Here is a 25042-nt window from a genome sequence, read left to right on the forward strand (position 1 = left end):
TGGTGGAACAGATTACTTACAGGTGCCTTTTCTAAGCCTTTTCTACTTTGAGCAACTTTATACTAACAGATAAAACTTTGCTTGTTTTGGAAATGCTTGCCAACTTTTACATGGGAAAGTGCCACAGAATTAAATCTTTCTGAATTTATGCAAAATAAGGACTTAGGCTGCTTGTTTTTCCAAGTTCCAGTGCTAAAGGATCCCATAAAATCCAACCACTAATGCCTGGAAAATGGCATCATTCTAGAATTTTCAAAATGTAACTCATATTTATCTGCCACCATCAAAGTATATGCAAATGTGCAGATCAGTTTCTTTTTATGGCTAACCTATTATTTTTTCATTCCCTTAGTTAAAAATCATTTCCTAGGCTTGTCTGAATGTGGCAAAGTTATTCCATTGCTAGACAACTACAGAACTCAAGGAGGGTCATCAGATTCTGAAATGTTACTCTAGAAGGGATTGTTTCATTATGTAAGCAATAGAATAAGACCTTTAATTTTAACATAAAATGAGAACTACAGTTTTTAATACTGCTTCTTTTTTTGAATTCTGTTTAGAATCAAGCATGAAGATTATATGTTAATATATTATGATACAATATAATGTCAGTCAAGCTGGTATCTCCTGATGATGCCAAATAAGTTCTTTCCAAAATACAAGCAGAAATTAGAAAAATGGTAAGGGGCTTCCCTTCCACATTTTATAAACAAATTTACTACAAGAGAGAAAAACGAATAGAAGCAGAAATGAAGTTTATTGTGTGATTGTTGCTAAATCCAAGAAAAATAGTGAAAAGTATAATTTTGTTAGAGAGTGAGAAAATCAATTGATAGCAGGCTACTTTAGCCTTTGGCTTTCTAGTGAATTTTGCACAAAGATGAACATGCCACACTACCCAGAGACTGGTGCTGCGGCAGATGCTTTGCTCTTCCTCAAAAGCAATAGAAAGGCAAGCACAAATCAAGGTGATCCTTGGCCCTTCTACAAGATGAAAAGGAAAACACCTTCCAGGGTCCTTTATGGAGTCCATCCCAAAGCAGCAGTTTATACCACTTGCACCTGCAGATATACCTCACGTGGCAACAAAATTAGGTTCATCACCAACAACCATGTCTTCAAGTAATGGGCAATCTTATCTTGAACTATGATATTAAAATATTAAGAAAAGTAGAATACATTTATACTCTTTGATACATGTTCATATATAAATGTGTAATATATGTTAAAAAAGGACCTTTTTTGAAGTTCCCCATATTTAAAGCATCAAGTTTTAGTTAAATGCAAGAACTCAGCTTCCCAAAGAATGCATTCCCTGGAAATTCTGAAGAGCTGATATTTTCCTTTATATTCTCCTTGAATTAAAAAATATAGTAAGTCATATTTCTATGTCTACATGAGTAAAGGGAAGAGAGTTTTAAGATTCTCTGTAAATCATAAACACCAAAAGCAGTGATGTCTAATGAAGGGGATGTGTCAAAGCTTTAAGCTCTTAATGAGAAACAGTACATCATTGAACTGTCTTACCTGTCGACGAATCATTCCCAAGTCTCTTTTGGCTTTATTCACTAGAGTCTGAATTTCTACAGGATCTTTTACATTCTTATTTTCTCTGAAGGCATCTCTTATCCTCCTGATAGCATAAGTTCTAAACAAATTCGGGGGGGGGGGGGCGGAAAGAGAAAAGGTGTCAGTGTCTCTGAAGCTATGATTTTAAATGAATTTAAAAGTTTTTCCTTAGGAATCATTGTCTGATATTCTCCTATGGATAATCCACTTTGATATTTGCTCTTGGGCCAGGCCCATCCATTTTAATTCTGGGATGACTAATCAAACATATTTAGGGATGAAAATCTACCTCCAATGAGTCACATATAAATGGCAAACTGTTACTGAAATGCTCCTTAGATTACTGGTTCTTTATAGAGTTATTCTCACCTGACTTCCTTCGACTCACATGGCTAACGGAACCTTTAACGTACAGAGACAAAGCAAGAACTGGGGGAAATGATGCACCACACATGCAGGAATGAAGACAGCAATTGAAGCTGGACTCCGGGCAGCACTTCAATCTTGTCCCACATTTTGGCTATTTCTCCTCTTGTGTAACTTAATGTTAGGATCCACATCAGGATCCTACCTCAGTCCAGAGTGGAGATTACGACAAAATGCTTTAAAGTACACACATAAACACATACATGCACATGCCTAGCACCTCCTCCCCCCATATAAATTACACGCAGTACAAGAACAGAGGTTCAAGCACAATGCTTTCAAATCAGACAGGCTTGGGTTTGAATTCTTGCTCTAGCGTCTACTGCTTGTGTGAACCTGGGCAAGCTTCTTAACCCAGGTTTTCTGTCTGTCAGACAGGCACAATCCTGTCTACCTCGCGGGGCTGCTGGGAGGGTTAAGCTTTACAATGAATGTCTAGAATCTGGCACAGAATCTGGTACAAAAAAAAGACTTAATAGATGAAAACTGTTCCACTTCTTCTTGCTATTCCTTACTGCAGTTAGTATTTGCCTCTCCTCACATCACTGTCAAACCACACTGCAACCCTAGAGGGTAGTTGATTTGGATAATTAGCCATAACAGATGAGTCAAGAGTCCTTAACCTGATAAACTCCCACATTCTGAGTCATGACCTTGACCCCCAGGCCCACCTGTCTGCACCAGATTAAAGACAAGGCACTAAGGAGAAGCAGCCCAAGTCAAACATATTAGACACAATTTCCCCTAGTCTTTGCATCATCTCAGATTGCCCGGGTCTTAACTTTGAACACCTGCTAAATAATCCTTGTGAAACTATTAGCCATGTTTAGAAACAGAAGAATGAAAATTGAAGCAAAGAAATAGGAGAAGAGGCATATAATTTTCCAGGGAGCTGGGATGGGTGGATATTGGGAGGAGGATACATTTTATGAGGGAAACTTACTCAATTTTAAAGTATATTTTATTGATTACGATATTAAAGTTGCCCCATTTTTTTTATCCCCTTTAGTCCCCTCTGCCCTGCATCCCCCTCCCACCAGCATTCCGCCCCCTCTTAGTTCATGTCCATGGGTCATCCATATAAATTCTTTGGCTTCTCCACTTATCATACTATTCTTAACCTCCCCGTCAATTTTGTACCTACCATTTATGCTTCTTATTCCCTACACCTTTACCCTCATTCTCACACCTCCCACCCCGGCTGATATCCCTCCCTGTGATCTCCATTTCTGTGATTCTGCTCCTGTTCTAGTTCTTTGCTTAGTCTCTTTTTACATTTTTATTTTTATTTTTTGGTTCAGTTGTTGATAGTTGTGAGTCTGTTGCCATTTTACTGTTCATAGTTTCGATCTTCTTTTTCATAGATAACTCCCTTTAACATTTCATATAATAAGGGCTTGGTGATGATGAACTCTTTTAACTTGACCTTATCTGAGAAGCACTTTATCTGCCCTTCCATTCTAAATGATAGCTTTACTGGATACAGTAATGTTGGATGTAGGCCCTTGCCTTTCATGACTTGGAATACTTCTTTCCAGCCCCTTCTTGCCTGTAAGGTCTCTTTTGAGAAATCAGCTGATAGTCTTATGGGAACTCCTTTGTAGGTAACTTTCTCCTTTTGCTGCTTTTAAGATTCTCTCCTTATCTTTAATCTTGGGTAATAATTATGATGTGGCTTGGTGTGTTCCTCCTTGGGTCCAATTTCTTTGGGACTCTCTGAGCTTCCTGGACTTCCTGGAACTCTATTTCCTTTACCAGATTAGGGAAGTTCTCCTTCATTAGTTTTTCAAGTAAGTTTTCAATTTCTTGCTCTTCCTCTTCTTCTCCTGGCACCCCTATGATTTGGATGTTGGAATGTTTAAAGTTGTCCCAGAGGTTCCTAAGCTTCTCCTGTTTTGGGTTTTTTTTGTTTTTTGGGTTTTTTTTTTTTTCCTATTTTTGCTTTTTCATTCTGTTCTGATTGAATGTTTATTTCTTCCTTCTGCTCTAAATTGTTGATTTGAGTCCTGGTTTCCTTCCCATCACTGTTGGTTCCCTGTATATTTTTCTTTATTTCACTTTTCATAGCCTTCACCTTTTCCTCTGTTTTGCGACCATACTCAACCAATTCTATGAGCATCCTGATTACTAATGTTTTGAACTGTACATCTGATATGTTGGCTATCTCTTCATCACTTGTATTTTTTCTGGAGTTTTGATCTGTTCTTTCAGTTGGGCCACATTTCTCTGTCTCAGCACACCTGTCACGTTGTAAGGGCTAATTTGTTTTAGATAAACATTTCTAAAGTAAAATCAAACTTTAAATGAAACATTCAAATGTCAGGTCCATTTGCATTTAAAAGCAATATTAAAAAGGTATCTTGTAACTTTAACAACCATAAAGTAGAAAGGAAGTCAGTTTAGGAACTGGCATTTTTAGGAAGTAAACCACTGCCAAGACTTTCATCTTAATCCCACGTGAACCAACTGGAATAGTTGTAGAGGAGCTTCTCTTAGGGAGACAGTAACTGGAAATGGAATCCTTGTACTAGCAGCCACTTTATAACTGGGACTCATTCACTTATAAAGGCATATGGGAGGACTTTACTCACAGACTTATAATACATGTAATTTTCTTCACATACGGTTACAAATCTAACAAGATTTTAGACAGTAGGTAGGCAAGCTAACAGCGATTTCTGGCTTACTTTCTTGAACAGCATAATGACTATTTATAAGACACAAAATCAACCTTCCTCATACCCACATATTCCTCCAAAAGTTTCTTTTTTTGGTGGTGATGGTAGCAGACAGGAGACAAAATAATTTAAATTGAATATTTTATTTAATATGAAGATGGATTTTATAATAGAAATTAACCTCAGGGAATCATCCATTAGTTTGATTCTTTATTCAGGATGCTGCATGGGCTGTTTGGGAAAATAAAACTGGCAATAGTAGTCATTATTAAATAGATTATTCTAAAAGCTAGTGAGTAGCCAAGAGTAGCTAGAAAAAAGGGAGTATGGCTTACAATATAAAGACCTAAGTTCTTCCAAAGTTTAAAGAAATTAGGAAATAGCTTATGAAAGAGTTTATCAGCACCAAATCAGTATTATAAGAAATGTTAAAGGGACTCCTTAAGAAAAAGAAAAACAAATAAAAAATATGAATAGCAAAATGGCAGTAATACATAACTATCGATAATTACTTTAAATGTAAATGGATTTAATGTTCCAATCAAAAGACATAGGGTGGCTGAGTGGAGGGAAAAAGACAGCTATAAGAGACGTACTTCATAGGAAAGACAGGCACAGACTGAAAATAAAAGAATAAAAAAAGATTATTTTATGCAAATGGAAACAAAAAAAATTGGGTAGCAATACTTACATCAGACAAAATAGACTTTAAAATGAAGGCTATATCATAGAGACAAAAAAGGACATTTCATACATAATATCCAAGATATGGAAGCAACCTAACTGTCCATCAACAGATGATCAGATAAAGAAGATGCAGCACCTATACTCAATGGAATATTTACTCAACCATAAAAAAGAATAAAATCTTACCATTTGTAACAACATAGATGGACCTAGAAGGTATTATGCTAAGTGAAATAAATCAGACAGAAAAAGACAAATGTCATATGATTTCACTTATATGTGGAATTTAAAAAACAAAATAACTGAACACTCAAAGCATAAACTCCTACACAGAACAGACTGACGGTAGCCAGATGGGAGGGTGTTTAGGGGGCTGGATGAAAAAAGGGAAAGGATTAAGAAGTACACATTGGCAGTTACAAAATAGTCATGAGGATGCAAAGTACAGCATAGGGAATATAGTCAATAATACTGTAATAATTATGTACGGTGCCAGGTGGTTAACAGACTAATAGAGGGGATCACTTTGCAAGTTATATAATGTCTAACCACTATGCCATATACTTGAAAGTAATATAATATTGAATGTCAGTTGTAATTGAAAACAAAAACAGTAACACATCCACATTATACAAAGACAGTAAACCCCCCAAATAGGAAAATATGTATTTTTGAAAATCATATCACAGCCCTGGCTGGTATGGCTTAGTGGACTGAGTTCCGGCCTGTGAACTGAAGGGCCACTGGTTCGATTCTCAGTCAGGGCACATGCCCGGGTTGTGGGCCAGGTCCCTAGTAGGGGACACACAAGAGGCAACCACACACTGATGTTTCTCTCCCACTTTTTCTCCCTCCCTTCCCTCTCTAAAATTAAATAAATAAAATCTTAAAAAAAAAGAAAATCATATCATAAATGTTAATTCTCTTAACACTTAATATCATTTGGGTTCATTGCAAAACCTCTGATGATTCATATTGTACAACACAGCTAAGTATAATGTGAGATGGTAAAAAAAAAAGGTGAATTATCAAAAAATAAAATAAAGTAAAAACAGTAAAGAGCTCAAAGAAATTATAAGAAAACTATCAATAACCCAATAGAAAAGTGAGCAAAGACTATATTTTTCTGAGAATTGTTAGTTTAATCAAATAGCTTATAGACATGAAAATATACTTAGCCTCACTCATAAGAAAAACACAAATTTAAACTACACTGAGATATAAAAAAATAGCTGACAACTCCCAATGATTTATTATCAATTGGCCTCAAGGTCCAGCATTTTATATAAATATTTTGCTGTGTATTCTTGTTGTCTCCCCAAATCTCCAAAGTTCATACCTAAAAGAATAAATCTAGATCTTCAAATTAAATGTGTCTACAGCAATCAAAAGTTGTTCAAATTTTGGATGCTGCTTTGACAGGAACAATATAATAGTTGCTTGCTTCCTCTCTTTCTTGCTTTTCTTTCTTCTCCAGCATCTAAAACCTAAGGAGTTTCTTTTTCCCTAAGAGTAGACATTGCATTGGCTCAGAATGATAAAACTAACTACTACTGCATGAACAATTTTTCAATTGTATGAATTCTTATTTCAAATGATCATCATTTTGTGAAGGTAGTCACAAATCTAGCTGAAGTTTCAAATTTTGTAGGAAAGGGCCAACCACCAATTATTTCCATTTTGCTCCTACCCTGATTTTTATCATTTGCAATTTTTTCACTCTTACCCAAGTAAACCATTCTGTCTGTCGGCCTCTAGAGTGTATCACAGAGCAAGAACATTTCAAAGAGAAATGTGCAGATGCTGCAATGAAAATGTCAGTCAGCTGCTACACAGTGCCTTGCGTTAAGATGATATTACTATGAGTCAGATGCTGTTTGAAATAAGACATGAAAAATGAACACATAAAGTAACAGCTACCAACTATGAACAAGCAGATGGCATCCACAGACACAGTAAAGTAAGGCTATGCTTTTCACACAAATCATTGCTCTCCCTCTCCTCCTGAGCTTTTCAGTTTTTTAGCACTTCTTTGTGCAGTTGATTCCCATTTGGCTTTTCCTCTCCACCCCAGCCTTTGTCCATCTGTGTGCCTCCAAGTGTCCACTGGTTCTTCTACTTGCTGTCTTTTCACCACAGCAAGGATCAAACTCCTTTATGAGATTCACCATTCCAATTTTCCAGCTGCAAAGCTGTACAACAGGCAGTAATGAAAGCTCTGCAGTATGAGGCTCTACTTCACTCTCTCCCAGAACCACTGTCAGCCAAATGGAGGTGATAATAATCACAGCCTCTGCAGCACGTGGAAGCTGACATTGCCTTTCACATTCAAGAGGTGCACTCTGAAAACCAGTTGATGTATTACCCCTCATTTCCGTCATCCTTCACATCTACCCCAATGCTGCTTTCTCTGGTTACCCATCCTGTAGAAACATCTGTGCTTTTCCCTCCTTCCCCCAAACCCAAGTCAAGTATCTCAGTAACAACTCAGCCCTTTCTGTTGGTCTCTTTGGGGCAAACTCCTTCAATTGCTTGAAGGGAGACACCCTCCATCTACTTTCACTTACTCACTCATGCTTCGCCCCTGAAGACAGTGCTTCCTTTATAGCCACGAAGAGGAAGCTGCTTAATTCTGCCATGCCTCTAGATTCCATAGGGCTGAGACGACAGTATCAATGTGTGTTTGGAAGCTACTGCTGCTTCTGGATCTTCTGTTCACCCTTACACATCTTTGGGGCCATGCTATCTAATGCAGGCATGTTGTACGTCTCCATGACGCTGTTGTCTGCTCACTTTTTGAGGTCAACTGTCAAAAATTCATCAAGCCTTAACACGCAGAGAAGTGTATATATAAGCCATGAATTTTAGGCAACTGAAGTTATCGTAATTTTAAATAAAAATAGTACCTCTTAAAGTCAGTAATTTTTATACTGAGTTAGATGACACTGCAGTCTTTTACCTAGGTAACTATAAATATATTTGCTTCACTGAATGGAGAGTTAGTTGGTTTCTCTTCTTGTTCTTTAGGTCTAATATTTCTTCTTAGTTTTCTTTGTGGGCTAATCTTATTCTGCTGCATCTAATACATTGTATTCTGTAGGTCTCTGTAATGTACCTCTTTTCTTTTTAGTAAAATCTCCTCCAGTAATTAATTGCATTTGCACCCAACTATCATGTATTACATGCCACTGGCTAACAAATCGTTCTCGTCCCCCCACCTCCTGAGTTCCACATACATACGATTCAACTGCCTTTTGGACTTGCAAACAAAAGGTACCCACTATATCCACTGTAGCTTCTCCCACTGAACACTTTCAAAATGGAAGTCACTATTTTCCTTTCCTCTTGCCCCCAGTGGCCAGTATTCCCTTCCTAGGTAGGAGTGTGTTCATACAACCAACTGTCCAAGTTAGACATTTGGGGATTCATCCTAAATTCCATCCTTTCCCTTAATTTCTTATATTCATTCAACCACACAATCTTACTGATTCAACCTTCTACATCCCTGAGTCACTTCCCCCAAATCATCAGTCTGTATCTTGGTTCAGGCTCTTATTTCTCATGCCACAGCCTTTGGATTATGGTATGTATGTATATGAGTGTGGTATATAAAATGGATAGTAACACCAACAGAGAGAAAGCTCAAGAATGATTTGAAGATCAGAAGTACTTTGGGTAGATAACAGTGAGGAAGAGAGAAGAAATCTTCCTTCTTATGAGAGTTCCTGCTAGGATGTAAACTCCATACAGTAGGAACATTTTATCTTTCTTGTTTACCACTGCATCTAAAGTGCCTGGTTCAGAGATGGTGCTCAATAAATATTTAAGGAACAAATGAAAATGTCATAGGCAATATAAAAAAGACATTCAAGAAAAATACCAATAATCAATAAGCAAAACACATCAAAGGATAAGAAACTGAAAAAAAAAAAAAGAATAAAGAGGGCTTATAGCACAGACTGAAATAACCTCTGAAAGGTAACAATGAAAAAATTTGCCATGAGAAGTCACTGAAGAAATAGGTTTTGAGTGCCTATTATGTAAGCACTATGTGAGGTGCTGGGGACACAGTGGAGATCAACAAGGTTATTGACTGCATACCTCAGGGCGGGATGAAGTCTGTGTATAAAGAAATGTAAGAGGAAACAGAAGCCATTCAAAGTGGACATAAAGGGGCTAAGAAGACTTTTTTGGGGATAATGTAACAGTTCCTATCTTAACTGGGGAGGTGTTTTGACAGGCCTATGCATCTGTCAAAACATTAAACTGTACACCTAAAATGGATGCATTTATATTATGTCAATTATTACTCAATAGGTTGGCTTTTAAAGAAAATTAAAAATAAACAGTAAAGGAGTTATATTTGCCCATTTAAGAAAAACAAAAGAGGAGGAAAAATAAAACACAAAACAAAGACTGCAATCCTAGAGAATAATTATGCATATAACTGAAGGGAGTAAAAATTAACACTGCTTTATAGAAACCAGAATAGAGTGCAAACCAGAAAATCTTACCTAAAACACAGAAAAATTAAATGAATTCATGAGAAATATTAAAAGATTAACTAACCTTCAGAATGAGCAAAGATATATAGCCTATGAATAATAAATGTGAACAAACTGAACTGAGTAGGTAATTAAAGTTATAATGGAAGAAAATGTCCCAGAAGTGATTATAAAAAAATTGAGCAGGCTCACTGAGATTTAACAACCAGAGGATAATCCCAATATATTTACTTATAAAACCCCGAACTCCAGGATCAGAGAGAAAGTACTTTAAGAAAGGACAAAGAAAGAATTTTAACCACATGATACTGAATGAAATATGGGTAAGTATATCCTCAGATTTCTGTTTTCAAAATTGAGTCATCTGTAGTGCTGTTTTGAGAGTCCAAAGTGATAACAAAATAGTATCTATGATTTATAGCACAGGTAGCATGTACAGGGTATTGTGCTAAGTACTGGATATGCCTTATTTCATTTAATCCTCACAAACTATCAGCCAGAGATATTTAAAATATTTAGGCCAAGATCACATGCTCAATAAGTGGTAGAGCTAGCTTCTGAACCCAGCTGACCACAGAGTCTGTCATTTTCAACTCCAGGCTATGTTTCCTCCAGAGGTCGATAAACTCTATCCAATCTTTGATAAGTACTTGGTATAAGCCAACTTGTTATGCATTTAAAAAAATTTAGAAAACTGTCTCTGGTATCACAAAGCTTAAAAAAAATCATCTTATCTCTCAAAATTGCTTCAAGTGTTTCTACAAATAGTTCAAGAGCCATGCATGTCTTAAGTGGCTGAGATCTTTATGAGGGAAACAGCTATTGACATAAGCGGTAAGAGCAAGTGAAGTAACTGAGTTTGTTTCAAAAAAGAGCTAGTGACCAGTGAGAAGGGTTGTGTAGTAAGGAGGTGAAGTTACTTTCAGAAAACCCACTCTGGAAGATCGAAACTTCTGCTTTGGGGTAGATGTTTAAAATTCCCAAATGGTTTTCTAGTATTTTCAGGATCAGGGTCAAATACATTAGCATGAACAGTATACTTCTGTTTATCAATCCCACTCCATCAGGCACTACTTCCACACAAAATCACCCACTCCAGCCATATGGGAAGACTTCGTTTGCTCTCTCTCCATAGACGGAGTATTCTTCTCTAGCTTGATGTTTTGGCTAATTCTTACCCATCCTTAAAGACCTAACCCAGTTAGAAGCAAATATGGCAAAAGACTAATATCCTTAGCATGTAAACAGCATATATAAATCTAGTAGAAAGACATTAGGACCGGAAACAACAAGTGGGTAAGAGGCATGACACAGTATCTCATAAGTGAACATAAAGAGTGACTATGTTAAATTAAAGGAGAATGAACTAGATGGAGCTAGATCAGCAATTTTTAACTGATATGCTGCAAGAATTTTTAAAACAGGCAATACCTGACTATTTAATCAGGGGCAATGACCGCTTTCCCCTTAGACTATCAAATAAAAAAAAAGACAACAACCAAAACAACAATAGCCGTCAGAGTGGTAAAAGATGTATTTTTTTGGTGTGCCACAGAATTTCAGTAATTGTTTTACGTGTGCCATGAGATGAAAAAGGTTGAAAATTGCTATATAAATGTTCAGCCTTAGTCATAATCAAAGAAGTGTACTTTCAAACAAGGTAAAATTTTCTGTCCATCAAATTAGCAGAACTCTTTTTAAAAAGCGAAAGGCATTTACATCCTGTTGGTGGGAGTATGAACTGGTACTTATTTTGGAAAAATAGCATAATAATGGGTAACAACAATCATAATCTTTTATCTAGTAATTCTACTTTTGATGATCCTACAGAAATAATCTTTTAGATTATGAATCTAAAAGATTATGAATAATCTTTTAGAATTATTCATAAGCATTAAAAATAGAAACCACCTAAATATTCAACAATTGAGAGGTTGCTACATAAATTATGACATTGTGTTGTTTTTAAAATAGATGTTTAAAAAAAAATCAGTCACAGGTTCAAAAGCCAAAGGTATAGAGGTGTAAGGAGAAATAGCAGTCTCCCTCCCATCCTGTTCCTCACACAACCCACTCCTGTTCTTTAGTTCTTCCCTCCAGATACATGATCAGTTAGCAGTTTTTTATGGAGATATTAGATTCATGTTGAATCTAATATGAATTCAGATTCATATTACAGGAGCTCTTTGTGTACATCTGTACATGCTCTTTGTATACACCTTAACTTCACAAGTGGTAACATTCTAAACATACTGTGCACATTTAATTTTTCAATTAAAATATATCTCAGTAATCATTTCATATCAGTACAAATGAAACTGACTCATAAATGGTTGTATGGTATTCACTGTATGGATGAATTATAAGTTATTTAGCCAGTCCTTTATTAATGTTTAGATTGTTCCCAATCTTGCTGTGGCAAACAGTGTGGTAATCAATATCTTTATTTACTCTAGTATTGTGTCTGTGGGATCAATGCCTAGAAAAGAAGTGGGTAGAAAAGGATATGTACAGGTTTAACAAAATATTGCCAAAATTCCCCGAGGAGGTCCCAACCTATGCTTCCACCAGCAATCTGAAGTGTGCCTGTTTCCCAGCACCTCTGCCAACACAATGTGCCATCAAACTTTCTGATCTTTGCTACTTCACCTTTTCGCAAATTTAAAGCTTCATGTATTTCTCTTTGTATCCTTTACCTTTTCATACATAATTTTGTAATTTGTCCTTTTGACTTCTTTGCAAGACCTAAGAAAGAAGGTGTTTAAGAAGCGAGCCCTTTGTGAAGAGTTGCAATATTCTCTCTACTTTGTCATTTGACATTGTTTATGCTGTCTGTGTATTTTTGTCATGTAGAAATGTTCAGTTTTTATGTAGTCACATGTATCAACTTTTATGTTATTGCTTCTAGGTTATACATCATATGTACAAAAGATTTCTGTACTGTTGTATCACAAAAACATTCACCTATGTATTCTTAAAACTTTAATGGTTTATCTTTTTGTGTTTAATTCTTTGATCTTTCTGGAATTTATTTTAGTGAAAGGTATTGAATCTGAATAAAATTTTATCCACTAATGTTAAGATTTTTTAAATTAAGGATATAACTTTATATTCAGTATGATCTCAATCATAGAAAATATAGGCACAGAAAAATTACAATAAAATATAATGCCATGTTAATAATTCTTTTGACTACTGAAATTTACGCTTTCTAAATTATTACAATAATCATTATTTCTTAATAATTTTTAAGTTCCTAGTGACATAATAAAATCAGTAACATACCACAATAAAGAAAATGAACAACAGAGAAGGTTCAATATGTGTGAGAGGAGACAGGAAAAAAATATATACTTAGATAAATATATATAGCCCAGTGAGGTATATGATAGGGAATTAAACAAAAGCAGTGTCATGGGAAAGAAGAAAAGGCTCAAGAACTTTTTAGTAGGTAAAAACAATAGGTTCTAGCCTGGGTTGGGTGATTAAGTTGGTGGAAGCATCCCGTACACCAAAAGTTCAGATTCCTGGTCAGAGCACATACCTAGGTTGCAGATTTGATCCCAGTTGGTATCAAATGGGAAGCAACCAATTGATGTTTCTCTCTCACACTGATGTCTCTCTCCCCCTTTCTCTCTAAAATCAATAAACATATCCTCAGGTAAAGATTAAAAAAAAATAGGCTCTAAAATTTATTTTTAGACAGGTTATTCTGAAGCAACAATAAGACAACAAAAGTAGGTATGCCCAGTGGGCTATCAGGAATGTTTTGAATCTCAGGGGAGAAGGTGCAGGCTGGCAATAAACTTAAAAATCATTAACAAGGAAGAGTAAACCAGAATTGTGGGGATAGATGAGTTTGTTCCAAGGCAAGCTGTAAAATGAAAAGAGAAGCTAGCCTTGGGCAGAGCCATAGAGAAATAATACCAATATTTAAGATCAGAGGCAGGAAAGACGAGACAAGTCAGCAAACTTCCTAGGTAGAGTAGTAGATAAGATTACACAAGTCCCAGAAAGGACAATACAAAGGCTGAAAAGAGCCCCAGGGAATTTAGCAGTTAGGCTGTCATTAGTAACTTTAGCAAGGACAACATCAGCATATACTTATTGACTACCCAGTAGTAAATGTATGAAGAAAAAACCGTATTTTTAAAAAATAAACTCAAATAATAATTGGGCCTAGGAAAAAGCTCACTACATAATAAGAAAATATTTTAAAAGTAATGAAAATAACACATAAAATGTTTAGAATGTAGTCAAAGTCATGCTTAGATGAAAATTAGTAGCCTACTTAGCTTTATTAGTGATGAAATAAAAGCAGAGTTTAATTAGGAATATTTCTTAACATTTTAGAATGGCAAAATAACATCTCAAGAGATTATAGGGACCAAGGTATTTAAAATATGTAAAAAAATTAAAAATTAAAAGAAAGTAGAATTAAGATAATTGAGTTTGTTTTTTTATGTTATAGCTTCTGGGGTATATATCAGAAAACAATATTATAATGAAAACAAAGAGTGAGAGGATTGTATGTTTGGGAAAGAGGGGTTTAAAACAAATATTTCAGAAACTGATGAATGAGCAGACTCCAGAACTTGCCTAGTGATGAGAAGAGTCAGTTGAGGCTGGTAACATACAGGATGGTAATACCAACTTGCCAAAGTGGGTGACTTTTCTCCAGCTATGTTTGGTTAGGTGGAATTACGGAAAAGAGATGTCTGAGTAAATGCACAGTTGCAGTTTTGATGGATGAGTGTAACAGAAGGGCAAAGAGAGAGAGAGAAAAAGCTTTCCAGGGCTTAAAGGTGGGGCGCTAGGAATTTCTTCTCCCAGGGTTAGGAACTTCTGAAAGTCTCAGTTCACAGAACTCAGGCTATTCCCCCACACAGGCCCCTTTGTGGGAGTCGAGTCCTAATCTAAATGTCCAATAATAAATAGTCAAAGAAATGATGGTAAATTAATGGACTAATCTATTAAAATACTTACAAAAATTATGTACAAACAAGAGAAAGTATATTCAAAACACTAGGACCTAAAAACAATTTTATATAACTAGAGTTTTTTGGTAAGGTTCTACGGGGATTAAAAAAAATGTAATAGTCTTGTAAAGAAAAACAAACAACACAACTAATAAAGTAACAGAAAGGCACAAGTATTCTGTAGAAGATACTCCCCTCATGGCCTACAGGAAAAGTTCAGGAGCATTTCTGTCCAGGATTCCTTTTTGGTGCTTAAAAACATTTAGGGTCTTTAACCCATAATTCATCAAAATTAAGGCTCTACTTATGACTTGGATCTATCCTCATAACCACTGACATTTCGTTGCAACAAGATTTTTCAAAGTGTAACCAATTTATCAAAGTAAAGGCCACGTATAAAACACTGTCTAGTTCTTTTGCAGAAGCACAGGGATCACACCGTGGTGAGATCTGGGCTCCTCTTTCACTTGGTTTTAGGCATCTGGATTTAGACAGTGCAGTATGCTGCAAGCTGGCGCCTAAGTGTTGGTGGCTATGGCTAAAATTCACAGTCCTCTCCTCACATATTCCCAGACTAAAGGACGAACATCCTTCATTTGTGAGGGGAAAAACAAAGATCATACTCAAGTAATTAACTGTCCTCACATCTACACAGCCTCTTCTTACGGATTGGTTATATTTCTATTAAAAGTATTACTGTGACATAATAAAGGTTATGTGCCCAGAGATGGAATTTTCTGACTCCTCCTCCCCCTCCCACTTACAAGAAATAAACTTGTCCTAGTATACAAAAAGCAAGTCAAAGCTTTCATCATGTAACAAGGGTTAACACTTAGGTAAAAGAATATAAGTTTTAAAATTTATTTTAAAATTATAGTGTTAACTAGTCAATGTAAAATTTGACCTTTAAACAATTTAAAATTTATGGAGAGTAACTATCTATGGTGGAATATTCAATTAACTGTGGATTTTCCAATTTATGGGAGAAAATAAAGCATGAACAATGGAAATTCCTCTCGGTCATTAAACTCAAATTTCTTCATTAAAATTTCATATTAGTGCTGCTGAAAAGGAGCCAAAAGAATGCCTTTTGTTTTATTCTTTCCTCCTGCCATTAGTAACCAGCAAGAATAAATAGGCATAAAAAAGAATAGGAGACACAGGTAAGTCACCTAGCTTTGTGATCAACATTATTTTGAAGGATAATTCACATAAAAAAATTATGCAGGTCAATTCTCCTTCTGCTTCTCCCAAATGTGGGAATAGCAGAGTATTTGCTGGGTTATTCAGAAGAGAAAAAAATCTACATAAAAATATTTCAGGTATATAGTAATCTCACACATGCACAAAATAACTATAAACCAGGAAGTAAATAAAAAAGCCTGCAGTAGCAACCTGGGTTGCCCTGTGTTGGTAAATATCTAAGGCTTTGCCCCTTACTACTTAAGAGGTGTGATGAGACCTCCCTCCCCCCCCAAAAAAGGGCCCGAATGAAAGAACAGATCAAAGCTCCATAAAAAATACAACCAAGCGATGAAGAGATAGCCAACCTATCAGATGCACAGTTCAAAACACTGGTAATCAGGATGCTCACAGAATTGGATTAGTGTGGTCGTAAAATAGAGGAAAAGGTGAAGGCTATGAAAGTGAAATAAAGGAAAATATACAGGGAACCAACCATGATGGGAAGGAAACCGGGACTCAAACCAATGGTTTTGACCAGAAGGAAGAAATAAGCATTCAACCAGAACAGAATGAAGAAACAAGAATTCAAAAAAATAAAGAGAGGCTTAGGTACCTCCAGGACTTTAAAGGTTCCAACATCCGAATCACAGAGGTACCAGATGGAGAAGAGGAAGAGCAAGAAATTGAAAACTTATTTGAAAAAATAATGAAGAAGAACTTCCCCGATCTGGCAAAGGAAATAGATTTCCGGGAAGTCCAGGAAGCTCAGAGAGCCCCAGAGAAGTTAGACCCAAGGAAGCACACACCAAGGCACATCATAATTGTATTATCCAAGACTAAAGATAAGGAGAGAATCTTAAAAGCAACAAGAGAAAAGGAGACAGTTACCTACAAAGGGGTTCCCATAAGACTATCAGCTCATTTCTCAAAAGAAACCTTGCAGGCAAGAAGGGGCTGGAAAGAAGTATTTGAAGTCAGGAAAGACAAGGACCCACATCCAAGATGACTCTATCCAGCAAAGCTATCATTTAGAATGGAAGGGCAGATAAAGTGCTTCCCAGATAAGGTCAAGTTAAAGGAGCTCATCATTACCAAGCCCTTATTATATGAAATGTTAAAGGGACTTATCTAAGAAAAAGAAGTACATCAAAAATACTAACAGTAAAATGCAGCGCTTCCCCCCGAGTATCCTGGCATTGAAAGGACAGCAAAGGACAGGCTGGGACTCATTGGTTCAATCCCTGATTTCATCCAGGGCAAGGGAGCCCATTAGCTAACTTTACTTTGCTAACTTGGAGTTAAAGGATTCTGAACAGTACATGTAAATTTATGTAAATGAACACATTAATCACATCCCTGGATTTACTGACAAAATCTGGTGGGCCTTTACCCCTTAGGAGAGCTTTAATTTTGCCTTTCATGGAGAAGAGGCATCTCTAAAGACTTGTCAAGTCTAAAATTCTATGAATTTAAAAATGCAATTAACCTCTGCATCTCCTGGGATGTCACAAGCAGCACAAGACTTCCAGTACCAGGCACTATAATAAATGGATGGTTATTTTGAACTTGGTACTGTACTGCCTTAAAACAAAGTTTGTTTGCTTGGCCATTTATAATACAAATAACTTGTCATTGCATCTTTCTTCCAAATTAGTCAAAATATTTGCATGCATTACATAACTTATTTCCATAACATCTCTGTGAATCATTTAAATGTTTGGTTGTTTAGATTTAATTTTATTTTAAAGAACTTGAAGACTTTAAAGCCGAAGAAAATTGAGCAAATATTTACATTACTGTTTATCATATTACTTTGCTGTATTAATACTAATTAATATTAGAACAACACCTCGCATTTATCTGCCAAAATCAACAAAACATGTATACCTGGTAGACTCAAATAAGAAATGCAGCCTTTAAATAAAGAGTGATAATATAAACCTCACATTCCTCATTCTGCCATAGGACTGGCAACGAATCTTCTTCACCTGTGAGCATACTGCACCTCTCCCATTTAGGCACAGTGTAGTTGAAGGAACCTGGCCATAGGCTGTCCCTATAGTCTTCCATGTCTGTGGTCACTACAAAGAGCTCCTGTGCCAAAAGTGCCTGCTTGACTGAACAGCCTAGCTCTTGGAAATTCTCTTGGGCAGAGAGGATTCTCAAAGGTAGTGACACTTTCTGCATACTTAAGAGCATACCTTGGTTAGAAGACATGGAAAGACAGGCAATTGAGTATCACTGCATTAACAAGAAATGAGGATACTTAACAGAAGAGAAATACACTGAATTGCTAATTAAATTCTTCACTATACCTCACTACCTTTTTTTTTTTTTTTTGAAATTTGACATTCTTCTAACCACTTAGATCCGTGGTCCCAGCAACTGCTGCTCTTTGGACAATGACAATAACTGTGTAGCTACCAAGTAGCTGCATGATAAAGTACAATGGTCTACCACATATTTTAGCACAAAAAACTTCAGGGATCAGAAACCTGCAACACACTTTCATTTTGAGTTGCATGAAACTTTTATTACTTGGCCTAAATCCCAGGTGGACTTTTGTATATACATAAATGCTCAGAGCAAAAGATATTTGGCCTCAGTATTGTTTGTAGTTCCATGATCCGAAAAGCTCTTCCCAGAATCCACAACTGGCACACTCACAGTATGTATTTAACAATCATTTTAATGTAAGGCAGACTAAGTTAAAAGAATTCCATTTTCTTTAACAATCTACTGAAATTTTAAAATTGTCCCCCTCGCATTAAAAGGCACACAAGTGTGATAAATTCTATTTACCAAAATTGAGAAGCTCTATCCTCTTGGCCCATGTTGCATACACTGAGGTTCAGTCGGGAAGCTCTCCTCACTGCATTCGTTTCCAAACACATGTTTCCTAGAAATAGGGAGGTCTCATGTATATGATCAACATGGCCTGCAGAAAATGTGAGATTTGGCAGATGTGCGGAGGACCTTCCAAATGCTTAGCTGTGCTTTCAATAGCCTAAAGCAGGTGAAAATCTAATTTGACACAGGGACTAGCATTTACCAACATGTGTAATGTGAAAATACTAACATTCCCTTGGGAAGAATTACAAAGAAAACTAATAATGAAGAAACTCTGAAATGTGGGAAGACAAAGTTAGGCACCTAAATTCATTCTGAACCTCTGTCCACTCGAAATAACACCCTTTACATTTTGGGATATACTGGTCTTCTACTCAGGCAGCTCCTTCATTCTTCAGAGGCTACAGGCTGAATGTGCAGGTCCCGGGTTTGGTGGCAACAGTTCCTACAGATAAGTCCTGCTCATCATTAAAGGCTAATTCCAGGGCATTGTAACCAAACTCAAACCCTCATCTCACAACAACAGCTAACTGATGCACACACTTACTACACATGAGGCATAGCTTAACTTCTTACTTTTACCTCCTTTAAACCTCTAGCAATAGCCTAAGACATGAATTGTTATTGGATACATGAGCTCCCATTAGTTATAGCATAGATCTTCAACGTATTCTCCATACCCTTTTTGCTAATGGTCCCCTACCATACAGATCCCATAGCCAAGTCCAAAGTCAGATATGGTAATAAAGGGGATCAGAATATACTACCCCCAAATATGCCACTTTGGCATTTGGTATTTTGAACTGAGGGCGAATGAGAAACAGTAGATGCAGTTGGGGCTCTCTGCCCTCCTACTTTTTGCTTAAAAACCAGGTGTAGGGAGAGATCCAAGATGGCGGTGGAGTAGGTGGAAGCTACATAAACCTCCTCCCAGAACCAAAATGAAATTACAACTAAATTAATTAAAAAATGATCCTGAAAAACCAATTGAACACCAGATGGAGAGAAGCCTTATAACCAAGGACTTATGGAAGAAACCACATCACTACAATGAGACTGGTAGGAAGTGCAGGGGCGCAAGAGGGCTGGCTGGACTCCTACAGGCGAAGCTGAAGTTCTGGAGAGATATTTCAGTGGCTGAGACCTGAAAAGTGTGGGGTCTAAACCCCAAGCCAGGCTCCCCAGCCTAGAGCACCCAAACCAGGAAAGGAATCCAAAAAACACCTGACTGTGAAAAGCAGTGTGTTTTCTGTCTGCTAGAGAAAGATGACTAGAGATGCAGAGAGCCTCTTAGAGGGCCAACACACAAAATTTTGTTTGCAGCCACTTACCCTGGGCTCCTGCAGAGGGAAGGCAGAGCAGATTAGAGCCACATAAAGAGAATCTGGGGGCTGGTAGCTCTGGGGAGAGAGCTGAAGGGTTGGCTGCCAGGATCCCCATGCTCAGTCATTCCCCATACTGCAGAAACCATCATTCTGGGTCAGAGTACTCCCTTCCATGTTGCATTAGCCTGAGGGAATGCAATAGCCCCACCCTCAGGAATCCTACTTGCCCCAGCCTGTGGAGCTTAAACCCAAATTCTAAGGGTTACAGCTGGAAGCACTTTCAGTAATTAAATCTAAGAGAAAGGCTGTAAGTGAAGGCGAATCTCTGGAAGCTCTGGCTTTAGCTCACCCTCAACCTGGCCAGGTGCTGGTAAAAGCCAGCTTTAGTACGCAGCTTGGTTTTTTTCTGCACACACCCAGGCCTAGCAGAGGGAGCTACAAGCTGTGGATCCTTGGTAGCTTCAAACAGGTTGCCCAGGGCCAGTCACAGGTAGCATCTGACATAGGTTTGAACCAGAGTCATTGCAGATCTACCTAATACATAGAAACCAACATAAAGAGGCAGCCATAAAAGGGAGGACCGAGAAACAGGCCCCAAATGAAAAAACAAGAGAATTCTCCAGAAGAAGAGCTAAATAAAATGAAGGCAAGCAATTTAACAGGTACAGAGTTTAAAGTAATGATTATAAGTATGCTCAACAGCATGAAAAAAGACATAGAAACCATATAGAAGTACCAGTTAGAAATAAAGAGCTCAGCCCTGGCTGGTGTTGCTCAGTGGATTGAATGCCAACCTGCGAACCAAAGGGTCCCCAGTAGGGGGCACATGAGAGGCAACCACACATTGATGTTTCTCTCCCTCTCTCCCTTCCTTTCCCTCTCTCTGAAAATAAATAAATAAAATCTTAAAAAAAAAGAAAGAATGCAGTATTTGAAATAAATAATACACTGGAGGAATAAACAACAGGTTAGATGAAGCAGAGGACCGAATCAGCAATTTGGAAGACAAAGTAGAAAAAAATACCCAACTGGAGCAGCAAAAAGAAAAAAGAATTTAAAAAAATGAGGAGTGTTTAAGGGACTTGTCAAAAGACATACGTGTAACAACATTCACATCATGGGGATACCAGAGGAGAAGGGGGTGAACAAGGTATAGAAAACCTATATGAAGAAAAAAATGACTGAAAACTTTCCTAACCTGGTGAAGGACAAAGACACACAAGTCCAGGAAGCACAGAGAGTCCCAAATAAGATGGACCTCAAGAGGTCCACACCAAGATACATCCTAATTAAAATGGCAAAGGTTAAAGACAAGGAGAAAATCTTAAAGGCTGCAAGAGAAAAGCAGTTAGTTGCCTACAAGGGAGCTCCCATTAGACTATCATCTGATTTCTCAACAGAAGGCCAGAAGGGATTTGTCTGAAATACTCAAGGTGATAAAAAGCTAAAACCTACAACCAAGGCTACTCTACCCAGCAAGGCTATCATTTAAAAATGAAGGAGAAATAAAGAACTTCCCAGACAGGAAAGACATGAAGGAGTTTGTGAACACCAAACAAGCATTGTAACAGATGTTAAAGGGCTTGCTTTAAGAAGAAAAAGAAGAAAAAGAAAACAACAGAGGAAAACAGTTAAATAAAAATGGCAATAAATACGTATCTATCAATAATGACTTTAAATATAAATGGCTTCAATGCATGAATCAAAAGACATAGGGTAGCTGACTGGGTAAGAAAACAAGACTCATACACATTTTGTGTCCAAGAGACCCACCTCAGAACAAAAGACACACACATACGAAAAGCAAAAGGATGGAAAAAGATATTTCATGCATATAGAAAGAAAAAAAAAAGAGTATGGTAACAATACTTATATATGACAAAAAAAGACTTTAAAACCAAGGCTGGAGCTTCTGGTCAAGATGGCGGCGTACGTAGACATGGCTCGCTTCCTCACACAACCAAATCAAAAATGACAACTAAAATATGTAACAACCATCACTCAGAACCGTCAGAAATCAAGTTGAATGAAAGTTTGACAACTACAGAATTTAATATACCACATCTGAGACTGGTAGGAAGAGTGCAGACTTGGAACGGGCTGGTCCCACACCCACATGTGGTGGATAAAAATTCAGGAGGGATATCTCAGGAGTGAGCAGGCCCAGCTCCACACCAGGCCCCCAGCCCAGTGTCCCAGTGCCAAGAAGATAACGCCCCTCAAATTCTGGCTGCATAAACCAGTGGGGATTGAGTCAGTGGAAGTCACTGCAGGAGCCCCAAGCAGTTCCTCTTAAAGAACCGACACGGACTCACCTACTCAGACTCACTCTTTTTGAGCTTGAGAGCCAGGGTAGAGGCTTGAAGGGCACCAGTGGTGTACTGGGAGAGGCTGAAGTGCCTGGCATTGGGGTGAGCAGAAACCATTGCCCCTTTTCTGAGCTCTTCCTACTCAGAGCCATGGAGCCAGGAGGCTGGGGCCATATTTGAGACTCCATCAACCTGATTAACACTGTTTAACCTGCCTTGGAGATCTCCAGAGAATCTGCACTACCCAAGCTGCTCTTCCATATGAATGGCTGGTCTTGGCTCCTGCTTCAAACTTCCTAAATCCTATCAAACAAGCAACAGCGGGCCTTAGTGGGCTCTAGGTCCTGCACTAACACCTGCCAGATTAGTTTCAAATCTCGGCTTTGCCTGGGAATTCCCAAGGCCAGCACAAGTAGCAGCCTTTCACATTGCCTTATAGCTCAAGAAAGTGGCCCTGGGCAAAACACAAGTGGGGGATGATCTTGGCCAGCACCATCCAGGAAATCTCAGGGCCAGAGCACCCAGTGGACAGCTACAGACTACTTCAGAGCACCACCACTCTGCCCCTACACAGCTGATCCTCCATGCAGGGTGAATGTTTGTGGTCAGTGGTCACAGCAAATCCATGCAGCTGACTGGCCTAGATGGGAAATCCCTCCCATTGATCTGCCAATAGCTACAAAGGCTCATCTGCAAGAGAAAGGTGTACTCAGCCCACATGAAGGGTGTACCTTGAGTTCCAGGCTTAGGTGGTAAGGGTGGCTGTGCCACTGGACCCTACAGACACCTAGTACATTAGGCCGTACTACCAAGACACAGAGTCAAAGCAGCTCTACCTAATACATAAAAATAAACACAGGGAAACTGCCAAAATGAGGAGTCAAAGAAACATGGCCCAAATGAAAAAACAGATCAAAACTCCAGAAAAAGAACTAAATGAAATGGAAATATGCAATCTATCAGATGCAGAGTTCAAAACACTGATTATAAGGATGCTCAAGGAACTTAGTGAGAACCTCAGCAGCATAAAAAAAGATCTGGCAGAAAAGAAGGATTCACTATTTTTTCCGGCTGGAACCATGGAGGGTGCAGAAGAGAAGAAGAAGAAGGTTCCTGTTGTGCCAGAAACCCTTAAGAAGAAGCGAAGGAATTTTACAGAGCTGAAAATCAAGCACCTGAGAAAGAAGTTTGCCCAAAAGATGCTTCAAAAGGCAAGGAGGAAGCTTATCTATGAAAAAGTTAAGCACTATCACAAGGAATATAGTCAGATGAACAGAACTGAGATTCGAATTTTTAGAATGGGAAGAAAAGCTGGCAACTTCTATATACCTGCAGAACCCAAACTGGCGTTTGTCATCAGGATCAGAGGCATCAATGGTGTGAGCCCAAAGGTCTGAAAGGTGCTGCAGCTTCTTCACCTTTGCCAGATCTTTAATGGTACCTTTGTTAAGCTCAACAAGGCTTCGATGAACATGCTGAGGATTGTGGAACCATATATTGCATGGGGTACCCTAACCTGAAGTCAGTAAATGAACTGATCTACAAGTGTGGTTATGGGAAAATCAACAAAAAATGAATTGTCCTGACAGATAAAGCATTGATTGCTCGATCCCTTGGTAAATATGGGATCATCTGCATGAAGGATCTGATTCAAGAGGTCTATACTGTTGGAAAATGCTTCAAAGAACCAAACAACTTCCTGTGGCCCTTCAAATTATCTTCTCCGTGAGGTGGAATGAAAAAGACCACCCATTTTGTAGAAGGTGGAGATGCTGGTAACAGGGAGGATCAGATTAACAGGCTTATTAGAAGGATGAACTACGGTATCTACCATGGTCATTTTTGTAATCTGGTCAATTAATAAACAGGAACTGCTTTAAAATTTGGGGGAAAAAAAAGAAACAAAGGATTAATTGAAATAAAGAACAATTTACAGGGAGACAACAGTAAAGTGGATGAAGCCAAAAATCAAATCAAGGAATTGGAACATAAGAAAGCAAAACAACCAATCAAAAACGTGAAGAAAAAGGAATCCAAAAAAATGAGTGGTAGAATAAGTAGCCTCTGGGACAACTTCAGGAGGTCCAACATTTGCCTCATAGGGGTGCCAGAAGGAAAAGAGAAAGAGCAAGAAGTTGGAAATCTATTTGAAAAAACAATGAAAGAAAAATTCCCTAATTTGGCAAAGGAAATAGATATGCAACTCCAGGAAGCACAGAGTTCCAATAAAGTTGGACATAAAGAGGACCACACCAAGACACATCAGAATTAAAATGCCAAAGGTTACAGATAAAGAGAGAATCTTATAAGCAGCAAGAGAAAAGCAGAGAGTTACCTACAAAGGAGTTCCTGTAAGACGATCAGCTGATTTCTCAAAAGAAACTTTGCCGGCAAGAATGGACTGGCCAGACATATTGGAAGAGATGAAAAGCAAGGTCCTACAACCAAGATTACTCCATCCAGCAAAGCCATTATGTAGAATGGGAGGGCAGATAAAATGCTTCCCAGGTAAGTTAAAGCTAAAGGAAT

General features: G+C 37.8%; 1 protein-coding gene and 1 pseudogene across 4 annotated transcripts in view; one reads left to right on the forward strand and one right to left on the reverse strand.

Annotated features, from left to right (window-relative positions):
- Window positions 1–25042, reverse strand: part of LYRM4 (LYR motif containing 4) — a 171282-nt gene that overhangs the window by 122563 nt on the left and 23677 nt on the right. For 2 of the 3 annotated variants that reach the window (XM_045189092.3, XM_024552284.4), the window contains exon 2: window positions 1528–1648. The exons of the other annotated variant lie outside the window; for it this stretch is intronic. In XM_045189092.3, coding sequence (XP_045045027.2) covers window positions 1528–1648 — 121 coding nt within the window. The remainder of the gene's footprint in view (window positions 1–1527; window positions 1649–25042) is intronic. 3 annotated transcript variants of the gene reach the window in all.
- On the forward strand, window positions 23582–24721 carry LOC112297527 (large ribosomal subunit protein uL30 pseudogene; annotated as a pseudogene). Its single transcript, XR_002974069.2, has one exon. The product of XR_002974069.2 is annotated as a large ribosomal subunit protein uL30 pseudogene (transcript).

Source organism: Desmodus rotundus, chromosome 3, assembly GCF_022682495.2.
Source record: "Desmodus rotundus isolate HL8 chromosome 3, HLdesRot8A.1, whole genome shotgun sequence".
NCBI classification, from domain to species: domain Eukaryota; kingdom Metazoa; phylum Chordata; class Mammalia; order Chiroptera; family Phyllostomidae; genus Desmodus; species Desmodus rotundus.